At 27.2% G+C, this 13,264-nt stretch overlaps 2 protein-coding genes across 2 annotated transcripts; both read left to right on the top strand.

Annotated features, from left to right (window-relative positions):
- Positions 1-519: 519 nt before the first annotated feature.
- LOC107262113 lies at positions 520-3,155 on the top strand. The gene is made up of 2 exons (XM_048378335.1): positions 520-794; positions 2,777-3,155. Exons 1-2 carry the CDS (start codon positions 520-522, stop codon positions 3,153-3,155), a joined length of 654 nt encoding a protein of 217 aa, XP_048234292.1.
- A 9,106-nt stretch (positions 3,156-12,261) lies between these two features.
- LOC107262114 (auxin-responsive protein SAUR21-like) lies at positions 12,262-12,822 on the top strand. The gene has a single exon (XM_015725867.2). The coding sequence runs from the start codon at positions 12,314-12,316 to the stop codon at positions 12,590-12,592; it is 279 nt and encodes a 92-aa protein (XP_015581353.1). The 5' UTR covers positions 12,262-12,313; the 3' UTR covers positions 12,593-12,822.
- Positions 12,823-13,264: the final 442 nt, after the last annotated feature.

A 13,264-nucleotide genomic window follows, 5' to 3' on the forward strand; every position in this document is an offset into this window, starting at 1 on the left:
AACTTTCAACCAGCAGTACTGGAAACATTTGCACATGGACCAGTGACTTGATTATTTCATATTGTTATGGTGGTGCCATTACAAATATAGTGATAATTGCCAGTGTGTCAATTTGATCACCAACTTCCGGAAACAAGTTGCATGGAGATGTATGCATAGCCTAAAACATATGCATGCAAGAATTTGATCTAGATATTAGTTCCTTAGGATCTGTGATATACTGATAAGCATCTTCCTTACAAGTAGGCCATGCTTCAATTCTTTCAAAGTCTTGTTGATTGGTAGGCCAAGATGATCCCTTGAAATTGTTTGTAATTAATGGCGATAGCAAAACCATGTGACTCGTTCTCAAATATGCCCCCATCAGACCCAATTGAGGGCATGGTTGTAAGCTGTTTGGCTTTATATATATATGCCCTTACCAAGTATACCTAGCTATCCAGAACCAAATATCTTCTTCACTTTCCAAGTTTTATAAATTAGTTCAATTCAACCAAAACACTTTGAAAGAAATCCAAAATGGGTATTCGTTTGCCAAGGATTATTAGTGCTAAGCAAATTCTACGACGCATCCTCTTATCCCAGGAAATCCCTGATGTGCCTAAAGGTCATTTTGCGGTTTATGTTGGAGAAACTCAAAAGAAGCGATTTACCGTCCCGATATCATACTTGAAGCATCCTTCATTCCAGAACTTGCTAAGTCAAGCTGAAAATGAGTTCGGATTTTATCATCCTACGGGCAGTCTAATGATCCCTTGCAGTGAAGAAGTCTTCACAGATATCATTTTCAGTTTGTAGGCCTTGTAAGACAGTCCAAATTAATGTAAATCATAGGATGCTACTGTAACAAACTAACCTGTACCAATTTTGGTATTAGAAAAGAAAGAAAGAAAAGAAAATATATCTTAATATCATTCTTTGTTATATATTGACATCATTTATCTTTACAATTTCTTCATGAAGATCGAGTTTCTCTTTCCTCTGGCTTGTCTTAATTCTGCCTTTCTGGTAACTTCACAAAACAATAGACATCATAGTTTGTAATTAGTTACTATGAATAGATAAATATCATACTAGCATAGCATCTAGAGAATGTTAAATGAATTAGCTGCTGCGGATTTCAAGCGGACCTTTAATGTTTTCAACTAATCAATGGATCCCCAAAATTATTTAAAACCAATTCAGATTAGATATAGTATTTGACCTGTGAGGTTATGGAATATTATGTATAAAAGCAAACTGCAGAGTCTGGCTCCGATGGGTAGGGCATACTATGTGAACTTCACAGGCCTTGTCTTATAAATTTCTAGACTAAAATGACATAAATCTTGGCGAAAGCCCGTAAATCTGGCTCCACGCCAACATATGTTGCAGCTGCTGATGTTTCCAAAGTCACCCTGACACCTGTTGTCAAAAACAGGTTGTAATGTTTCCAAAAGATAATGATTATCTTGAGCGGTTTACGTTTCTCTGCTCTACTTTTAAAATTACCAACACACTAACATTTTTAAGACTAATGAGGCTAACAGAGAAATATAAATGCTTTTCTATATTAATTTATTTTAGTCCTCATGAACTTGCTGTATGGTATCACAACTAAAATTCTGCTCTATCTGCTGAAAACAACAAAAACTACTGCAATTGTTGTTGCAGCCACAAACATATATACTAGCTTAGAGTTTATCATTTTTCCATATAGATGAATGGTTACTGGTCAGATGTATTAGGCTGAATTTGGTAACATCTGATATACTCAGTTTATGATCCATCAATTCGTCAACTGTAAGAGCCTCTTATGCGATGAATAGCAAGGCAAGCGGAGGCAGAGACTAAAGAGTCGGACAGGCTCCATGTCCATTTCACATAAGTTTGGGATTATAGCACAAAGTGGAAATTTCATATATAAAACATGCTGGTAATAAAACATCTCAGCTTCATCTTTTAGTAATGCCATTAGACTATCCAAGCACCGCATCTTTGAAATATAAAATAGAACATGGTGATTCTATGATCATTTTTCTTTAGTTACATGTATCTAGAGGTAATATAAGACGCCCATGCTGATAACCTTCTTATGAGTGGCAAAACACTTGCACAAAAATTTTAACGCTTTTGTATACTCAAGAGTCAAACTCGAAATATTAATTAAATTAGAAAATACTGCAAATGCGCATTGATTTTTTCTTGATATTCTTAAAACTGTAAAAGTAGTATGTGACGGTGCATTAGGATGGGTTCCTGATGGAGACTCATCGCTATATAGTAGGGCATAGCTCATGTGAACTTTACGAACGATATCTTGTCAAAAGAAAAGCTGATAAAGAAAAAGGTTGCAAGAAGTGATGTTTGATCAGGATCCGTCTAATAAATGTTTGTAGATGTAAGGACGACATAAGAACATTCACACATTTGTCATACAGTTCGTAGCTACCGATATCAGGTTCCCGGAACTTGCGATTTAGAAATTGAACTAAATTTCTTTAAATTTCATTCAGAAAAATTTGAATGGTTGAAACATTTTCGTATGAGCTAAGGGCTTGATTGGTGGTGCCATAGCAGTTTGATTACCAGTTTCTACTAACAAGTTGCATTATGTTATGTTACATTTGTTAAATAAGTTGCATTATGATCTATATTCGTTCCAAGTAGGCCAAGATGATAACTTCAAATTGTTGGCAAAGCCAATAACAAAAACATGTGATTCCTTGTAAAATATGCCCCCTACGGGACCCCATTGGAATACATTCTTTTGCCTTATATTTATGCCTCTATGAAGGATTTCCAGATATCCAGTGCCAAGCATCTTCTTTTGCTATCAAAGTCTTACGAATTTGATTCAAACACTTGTCGAGGGATCCCATATGGGTATTAGCTTGCCAAGGATTGTTAATACAAAGCAAATTCTTCGGCGGATGCTCTTGATACAGGAAACTACAGATGTGCCCAAAGGCCATTTTGCAGTTTATGTTGGAGAAAATCAGAAGAGGTTTGCAGTTCCAATATCATACTTGAAGCATTCATCATTCCGAAGTTTGTTAAGTCAAGCCGAGGAAGAGTTTGGATTTCATTATCCCCTTACACTCCCTTGCAGTGAGCAAGCCTTTACTCATCTGATTTTCAGTTTGTCGCCCTTCTCAGCGATATTAACTGTTTAACAACTAACATATGTGCTTACGTAAGAATTAGAATTAAAACTCTTGACCTAGTATTTTATCACTTCCTATCATCCATTCTAGATTAATTCTAAATATATATACACCATAAAATTGATATATGTACCAAACTTTTGTATTGACAAATGGGAAGGAAACATGAATTCTTTTATTGTCTATATCTAGATTACTGTCATGTTTTTTAAAGTTGATTTGAACACAATTTGCTTGGAGTTCAATATTTTCTAGCAGTTTTGTTAGAGTTGGTGAAATTGTTGGTGAATTTTTGGTGATGTTTTATTAGAAAAAGAATGCTCGTTATGTTCCCCTCATCATATCGGTCAATTTGTATTTTCTTTTACACTTTTCAAATAAAATTTTTTAAAAGAAAGTATTTGGAAATTATTATATTTCAGAATTTAAAAATAAAGTTAATATTTATAGAGATTATATTCTATGTATTTGAACTGTCTTGCGATGCTCTACCTTCTAAGGTATTAAATTAAAAATTACTATTTGTTTTACCAGCGTGTTACACATATATTGTTATTATTTTAACTAGTTGTTTATTTATACATTATACAGTCATTTTAATTATTTTAATTATAAAATTAAATTTAGGAATAAATTTTAGTATGATTTTTTATACTTAATATTTATTTATAATTTTTAAAAATAACAACAAATTAAATATTTTAATTTTTCCTTTTAATTTTTTAATATTTTAAAATTTTATTATTGTAGTAATATAAAAAAATAATTTTAAAAGTATTTATTAATTAATTTTAGTATTATATAAATTACTATATAAATATAATTAATATTATTACTTTTAAGGTTAAAATTATTATTTAGTGAATATAATATTATAAATATAATGTAAAATGTTATTTTCTAGTATTAGAAGATTATATAATTATGAAACTAGTTTATTAATTAATAAAATATTAAGATACATTTAATATGTTATTTCTTAAGATAGAATTAGATTCATTATCTAATTAAAAAATTAATTTATTAGTTAATATAATATTAAAATATAATAATATGCTATTTTTTACATTGGGTGATAAAAGAAATCGATCAGATTGAAGAATTTGTCCGAAATTGAAAGGTTAAATCGATAAAATAGATTAAAAAAATTGACAATTATAGTTTTTTAAGAGAAGAATTTTGATTTTTAATTTTAATTTTAATTTTAATCTAAAAAATTGACGATATAGTTAGCCATATGAAAATATATATATTTATAACTTTTAATATATGCAATATATATATGGACTTATTTTATTTACTATAAATATGATTTATGTGTAATGTTGATATTCATTATATATTTAGCAATATAAATATAATTAATATATTAATTAATAAAAATCTATTAAAAATAAGTCTAATTTTTTAACAATATATAAAATTATATTACTATTACTATTAATTTATTGGCTAATTAAGCAAAGGAAAAATATATTAAAACATTAAAATTCTTTTTAAAAAATTTGTAAAATTTAATATGATTAAAAATTAAAAAATTTGATTAACTGTACTGTAAATACCAGTTAACTAATAACCAGTTTATCAATATTAATAGTTTAGATTTAGGATTGATAAATTTAAAAATCAAAATATATGGTTAGATTTCTGAAAATGACAAACGATTCGATTTGCCGAACCATGATCACCCATACTATATAATAGACTGAAACTGTGCTTGCATGAAACATAACCATGGAATGGTTTGTGAATTTTCAAATATACCTTTGAAAGAAGATTTTTCCCTTCTTACAAATTGCTTGCAAGTTCGGCTACTTGTGTAAGTAGGATTGCAAACAAGCCGAGTCAAATCGAGTTGAGCTTTTCAATGTTCAAGTTTGGCTCGCAAAAATTTAACTAAGCTCAAATTCGATAATTTTTTATGTTTTAGACCTCGAACTCGGCTTGTTGTAATTTTGATATATTCGATCATGGTTCGAGCTCGATACTACATATAAACGAGCTAAACACGAACTCTACTCATTATTAGCTCGTTATTTATATAAAAGAGCTAAGTTCGGGCTCAGCTCGACTTCAAATTCATTAAGCAAGCTCAATTTTACCAAATATATAGCTGTAAATTTTATAATTATTAATAAATTATATACAAAAATAAAAAGAATGCATATAAATTTAGAAACTAAAATAATTAAACTAAATTCTTAATTAAAAAAAATAATTCAACAAAGTTCATAGAATTCTATCTCAAACTTGTTTCAAATCCATTTATAATTTGGTCAGGAATATGAGTGCAAATGAGTCGGGGCTAACTTCACAAGCTTCACATTAAACATATTGCAAAAATATTTACTCATATTAATTTATAATATTTCTTACTATAGTACATTTTCTTTATTAATATACTATAGTATCTTTCATGTTAATTTATAATAATTCTTACTCTATCTACAAGTTTCACATTAAGCATATTGCAAAAATATTTACTCATATTTTGTTAATTTACAAATGTATAGACTATAATTTCTAAATATCTTTAAGCATTCACATATACTTTTTTATTCAACGCTGAAACTATATAGTTATATCCTTAAATATTTATACAATATATATTTATCTATTTAACACTAAAACTATATAGTTTTATAGTAAAGCAACGTAGTTTATATAGATTTAAATTAACTATATCATACACAAAACTATATTGTTCTCATACATAGTTTTTATTTTAATATTATATTTAAATTAATTTACGATAAAAAATAAATTGATAAGATATTAATAATAAATAAATATAGATAATCAAATACCAAAATAATTAACAATGTCATTACTAGCACTTGTTTAAGTAAAACTAAAATTTCTCAATTTAGAGAATTTATAATTAAAATATAATTTATTAGTATATATTGTTACTCTATGGTAATAAAAGTCGAGTTCTTATGATCTATTTTTTTTTTAAGTAAAATATATTATTTTTTAATTATTTTTTTATTTATTGAGCTAACGCACGAGCCAGCTTGCGAGCTCCTTAAAGAGCCAGCTCATAAGCTCTTTAAACGAGTTTAGCATTATTAAGCTCGAGCTCAGTTTAATTAGAGAGCTAAAAATGAAGTTCGAACTCAGTCTATTTATCTTGACAAATGAATTGGAACGAGCTTTTATGGAATTGAAATTCTAGTAGCTTGTAAGCAGCTTGGCTCATTTGCAGCCTATGTGCAATTGAGGTTTCTAAATTATTTTTTTCTCAACTTTTTTTTTCTTTTATCTTTTTTTTTTTATTTCAGTTCTCTTTTTTATGTAAAAAAAGAAATATTGTTATTTTAAAATTCTTTTCAAAATTTATTGGATTTGGCGCTCTGTAAAAAGTCCCTCGTTATTAGCTATTTTAGTGTACTTCTATAAAAAACTTGCTCCAAAATTTTTTTTTATAAGTGAGTTATTTAAAAATCCTTGTTTATTTTGGTTAAGAAAAAGAAGTCGAAAATTCAAGAATGTTAAAGCAAGTTTTGGCTGCTGTAAGTCTGAGAGTTTAATTAATAATATTTTATTGTTAAAGCCTCAATAAGTAATATAGTAAAATGATTAAAGAGTAATTAGATATAAAATCTTAAATTTAAGGGTTGGTGTGATATTTTGATTTTTTCCAATTTTACAAATTTATAGAATTTGACTTTTTTTTTTCAAAAAATAAAGATGAAAAATATTTTAATCGTACAAAACTTATGTAATTAATTTAAGGGATATCTATGAAATTTATTACAGATTAAATGCTATTTATTTTTCAAAATTTGGTCTAATACACAAGTTAGTTCTTATATTCTTTTATTATATTGCTACTTCTTGAATTTTAATAAAACTAAGTATTACTCTTTTCATTTAAGTTAAAGGACTAAACTAGTAATTTAAGATTACAATTGAACTTATTATTAAGTATTAAACTCATCCAAAATTGATCAATTTTCTTACCAAATAGAGTAACATTTTATTTTTAATACAAGTTAATTTTAATTTCTAACAAAAATAATTATTTAATATTCTTTTGCTTGTTTTATTTTTAATTTTCAAGCATAATTTAATTCTAAAAAAATTAAAAATGTTAAAGACACTTATTTTTTTTAAAAGTATTATTAGATTACTATATAAACTTATTTATATTTTTAAATAAAATAAATAGTTAAAAGTTATTTTTGTTAGACTCTAAAACTAACTTGGATTAAAAATAAAATTTTGCTATAATTTAATAATAAAATTAATTTTGGATAAATTTGATATTTGATAATAAACTTAAGAATCAAATTTTTAATCTTAAATTATCCATTCAATTCTTGAACTAACACGGAGGGGATAATAGTTAATTTTATTAAAACTTAAAGGGGTTTAAAAAAAACAGAGACCGATCTATGTATTAGATCAAATCTTAGAAGATAAATAGTATTCAACTCATTTATTATTTAAAATCAATAACTTATATTTATGGTAATGTTTAATACTAATTTTAAGTATTGTTAGTGTTAAATAAAATTTGATTAATTAATTAATTATTATTCAATTCAACTGACTGATATAAAACAAGTATTGGATTTGAATTATTATTTGAGATATTAAAATGTTAATAATAAAAGTTTATAAAGTTGTGGGTCCTTATGCAAAAATACTGTTCTTGGTATGTCTGTAAATAATTATGTTGGTAATTAAGGGTATTTTGACAATGCTATCATTAGTTATATAGACAATTTTAGTAGTAGTTATTCACCTATGCCTTGTATGAGTGTTGTTTAAATTATTAAAATTTAAATAAAATTCCTTATATTTTATAATTACTGATTACTTGTTAAAAATAATAGCAATTTAAATATATTTAAGTGGCTTTCTTAATAAAACTTATGATATTCTTTTATAAATGCAATCAATATAATAATTGTTTTAACATTTTTATTAAATTAAATTATTAGTTATATATATTAATGCTATAAATATTATTAATAGGTTATTTTTAGAAGTGGAAATTATTGTATAACTAACGTATTAATTAATATAATACTAAAAACATAATTATAATACTATTTTATAGAATTATACTCATTTTTAAATAAAAAATAATTAAATAGTTAGTATATTAATTATACAATAAATATAAAAGTTAAATATCAATATAATATTTATGAATAAAAAATAAATATATATATAAAATAAATTTAACATATAAAAAATAAATATGTATATTAAAAATATTTTATGTCTTGATTCAAAATTATGTAACTAAAATGCTATACTTTTCAAATTATAAATTAATTTATAATTAAGAAACTAATTTATTAATTAATATAATATTTAAAAATATAATTAAAATATTAATAAGAAAATAACTTATTAATTAATAAATTAATATAAAAACTATAAAGTTATATATCAATTTTGAATACTACAAGATGTGAGAATATATATATATATATTCTCTAAATCATTGATTTATGGACATATTTGAAAGACTTTAAATCAGTTTGGATGCTTTGAAAATCGGCAACAATTAAAGGGTCAAAGTGGTAGTTTTGTTAAGAAATATATCGGTAACGAAGAAAAGTAGTAAAAGGTATTTCTAGGAGTTCCGTTCCATGGTATAGCAATCAAATTCTTTCGGGTAAAATTCTTTACTTTTACCAAACTTTGAATCTATATCCAATTAATATCAATGCTTCAATATTTTTCCTTTTTGATACCAACACTTTCATTTCTATTTTAATTTAAAATTTTAATAATCTTTTCTGTCTATTTTTATTAACATAACTATTAAAAATAAAATATCTTTAATTGATTTGTCATATCAATAATGTCAACTCACTGATAATTATTGGGCAGTGATCGAGAGTTTCGGTTGAGAAAGAAAACATCAAATTCATTGTTGATAAGACCACCACCTAATGTTGTCAATACACAATCCAAGTTTAACATCTTTCAAATATCCACGGAAAATGATTTTAAGAAAGACCATTTTCCAAGCTTCTATGTACTGATTTCTTTTTCTTGGCAGTCTGAATGACGGTGGTGTATTATGATGGCCTCATGAAGGAGACTCATCGCTCTATGGTAGGGCATAATTTATGTATCAATCTAATAAAGCTCCAAGAGGTGTATCAATCTAATAAATGTTTGTAGCCGTATGAACATAAGTACAATAACACGTACTTCATACAGTTCTTAGCTACGGATATATCAGATTCCTGGAAGTTACGTTCAGGAATTGAGCTAAGTTTCTTTCTGAAAACATTAAATGCTTGAAACATTATCGTATCATCCAATGACTTGATTACTTTATATTGTTTGGTGGTGCCACAGCAGATATAGTGACAATGGTCACTTTGTCAATTTGATTTCCGACTTCTATTAACAAGTTGCAACGGTCATGTTTTAAATTTCTTAAATAATGCATAAGAACTTGATTTACATAGGTAAAATCCATTAAACCCCTCAACTTTTTATTTTATTTTATTAACTTCCTAAATCTTTATTTTATTTTATTAAATCTTTATATTTTATATAAGGTTGGATTAAGAATATCTTGTACATATACTTCATGAGGTTTTTATTTATTTTATTTAGTTTTTATTTTATTTTTTTATTAAAGACAGAGCAAAAATAAAAGGACAAAGATATAATACAATAATAAGAAACTCATTAAAATAAAACTGAAATCCAGAGATTTAATAATTCATTTTGCCATCTACGTACTAGTTCTTTATAATTCATATTTTCCTTTTAGACTGATATGCATCTGTCATCACAAGTAGGCCATGCATCAACGAAACAATTTTCCACGAAAGAAATGTTACAAGAATATGAATCCCTATTATGACAAATTTGTTTATTGCAAACGAAAAGAAAAAATCATTAATCAGAAGACACATGTCTTTGATCATTTTAGACTAGTCTTATATTATTTGAGACTATTAACTCAAAATCAATTAGGAAAGCCTAATTTCTTGTAGATTGTACAATTACACAAATTCTGTTGTTTATTTCATTCAGTAATTCCCACAGCTCCAACAATAGAACTCTTTGTCAACTCATAAATAATTGACACATATTTATTAGTTTTTTTAAAAAAAATTGTCTAGACTGAATGTATATTTTCACATATAAATCAAACTCATAGATTCAAATAGAATAAATGAAAAATTATAAGAAAAACTTCATTAAACTACCATGTAGTTTAACGTATTTTTACTTTAGGGTATGTGATTTACTTTTTTTTTTTCACTTTTTTACTTTGTAAATATGATCGTTAGTAAATAACGGTCAAATTATATAACACCATTAGCAAGTGCTAACGTGACAATTGAAAGAACAATAGCTATTGCATGCCATGTCAGAATCTCTTAATGATATTTTTCAATTTGACTGTTATTTGCGAGAATACTAAAGAAAGAAAATGTAAATTCACAACTCTAAAATAAAAATACGTTAAACTACAAGATAATTTAATAAAATTTTCTTAAATTTATAGTGGTTATTTAAGTTTACACTTTTATTTGTTTTTATTATTAATCTTTATTTTCTTAAACTTTTCAATCATTTAAATTTTATTTTAGTAGCAGATTGGTTACCATCATCCATACACGATAGTTTTATTAATGGAAATGACAATGTATTTTAATGAACCTATTAGTAATAGTAAATGTAATCTTTTATTTCTTACTCATTATCGTAGTCAAATATATCATTTAACTCTCCTTTAATTCAAATAAACTAACCTAACCTTAACTCTCAAATTAGTCAAGTGATCTAACCTAACCTTACTCACGTTTAACTTTTAGAAAACGAATCCTAAAACAAAAATTGGAATTTCAGCAATTCAGTACATGAAAAGTTAGCAACTGAAAAATTAATACCAAAAAAGGAATTCTTGTGTTAGTCTGGTATGTAAAAACAGTCCGATGAGAGTGAAAAAAGAATGGCGAAAGAAGGGCGAGATGCATGGATAAGGAGTAGATCTTGACAAACCTCTAGAATGACAATACCTATAATATATAGGTGCGTGAATGAATTGAGTCGCTATAACGAAACAATGCAAATGATTAATATATACTTGTGGTAAGTTTTTTAAAATAATTTAAGAATGAACGTGAAAAGTTCTTGAATCCACTAAGAGAATAAGACCGTAAAGTTTATGGAGTCATAAATAGATAATTTCTCAAATAATCTGGATCCCAGTCATTATAATTATCATATTCATTCTTTACTGAAGTAATTAGGCAGTGATATTGGTAAACTATTAAGAAAGGATTGGATTCCTGTTGATGCAAGAGCAACTAACGCCACTATAACAACTAACACCACAAGAATTTTCCTTATAATAATCCAAGTAGCATATTTTTCTAATATCCGTGGTACTACAGAAAAGAGGATATTGTGGAAAATGATTGCTGTATTGCTATATTCGGATCCTTCCTCGAAGTAAAAGCAGCATGTAATATAATGGGATTTCAGTGACGGTACTCATAGATATACAGTAGGGCACAACTCATGTTAACTTTACGTGTGGTATCTTGTCAAGAAAAAGGTTGGTGACATTAAGTTCCAAGAAGGTATCGTTTTCTGATTAAACTATTTGTTATATCAGGTTTGTGCCAGTTACGCTGTGTAAATGAGCTTAATGTCTTGTATTTTCCATCAGAAGTACTAAAAACATTTGCGAATGAACTAATGGCTTCTTTTATTTCATATTATTAGTTGGTGCCATAACAAACATATTGAATTGGTGATAATTAGCATTGTGTCGATTTGATTACCGACTTCCATAAACAAGTTGCATGGAGATGTACATGAATCCAAGAACATGATCTAGATCTACATATTAGTTTCTTCAGGATCTATATGTTATATACTGATAAGCATCTTAATTTCAAGTAGGCCATGATTCAATGCTGGCAAAATTTTGTTGAGCGGTGGGCCAAGATGATCCCTTCAAATTGTTTGTAAGTAAGGGCAATAGCAAAACCATGTGATTCGTTGTCAAGTATGCTTCATGAGAACCACAGTTGAGGCCAATGCTGTAAGGTTCTTCGCCTTATATATATGGCCTTACCAAAGTATAACTGGCTATCCAGAACTCAATTAACATCTTCTCTACTTTCCAAGTTTTATCAACACACTTTCCAAGCAAAATCAAAATGGGCATTCGCTTGCCAAGGATCGTAAGCGGTAAGCAAATTCTGCGACGGATTCTCTTGTCACAGGAAATTCCTAATGTGCCGAAAGGTCACGTTGCTGTTTATGTTGGAGAAACTCAGAAGAAGCGATTTATCATTCCAATATCATGCTTGAAGCATCCTTCATTCCAGAACTTGCTAAGCCTGGCTGAGGACGAGTTTGGATTTGATCATCCTATGGGCGGTCTAACGATCCCTTGCAGTGAAGAAGTCTTCACAGATATCATTTTCAGTTTGTAGGCATCGTAATAGAGTTAATTTTAATGTAAATCATAGGACATTGCTACTGTAGCAAACTAAACTATGAAACAATGTTGGGTTGAGAAAAGAGCAACTGAAAAGAAAATGTATGTAAAGTAGTATTCTTTATTGAAAATGTATGTAAACTATTATTTGTTATATATTAACATCATTTTATAATTCATAGGAAATTTCTTCATGTTGAATTTCTTTTTCTTCCTTTCTTTTAATATGTCAGGAATTCAGTTTTTCTTGTAGCTTCCTAAACTAATTTGCAAGATAAACATTTTGTAATTAGTTACTGGAATTTAGAAAGGTGTTTGATGATTTATCTACTGTAAATTACCTTAAAAGTCAAACAAAATTGACTAGTCTACCATTTCTTTCTTTTCTATTTGTTTTCTTTATCAATTTGGTGTCACCTATGCATGCATCTACTAAGATAATTTGCCTATAATTATATTATCACTACAGAATTAGCAGCCATATTATTCTTGCTGCTAAAAGGATAAAAATTGCATAAAGTATAAAAATTCTGTTATTTCTTTTAGTGCTACCTATGCCATCTTATTATCTTGATTTTAGGAACATACATCTAAAAGGCAGGATTTGCCAAATATGGACTCTCCAGTCATAACAAATTTGCTAAATCCTACCGTTTTGACCCAATCT

The sequence above is a fragment of the Ricinus communis genome, chromosome 8 (assembly GCF_019578655.1).
Source record: "Ricinus communis isolate WT05 ecotype wild-type chromosome 8, ASM1957865v1, whole genome shotgun sequence".
NCBI classification, from domain to species: Eukaryota; Viridiplantae; Streptophyta; class Magnoliopsida; order Malpighiales; family Euphorbiaceae; genus Ricinus; species Ricinus communis.

Coding starts and splice junctions, on each gene's coding strand:
- LOC107262113 (XM_048378335.1), top strand. CDS start 520: ATGGGTATTCGTTTGCCAAGGATTATTAGTGCTAAGCAAATTCTACGA. Junction 795..2,776: donor ACAGATATCATTTTCAGTTT/GTAGGCCTTGTA, acceptor GCCTCTATGAAG/GATTTCCAGATATCCAGTGC.
- LOC107262114 (XM_015725867.2), top strand. CDS start 12,314: ATGGGCATTCGCTTGCCAAGGATCGTAAGCGGTAAGCAAATTCTGCGA.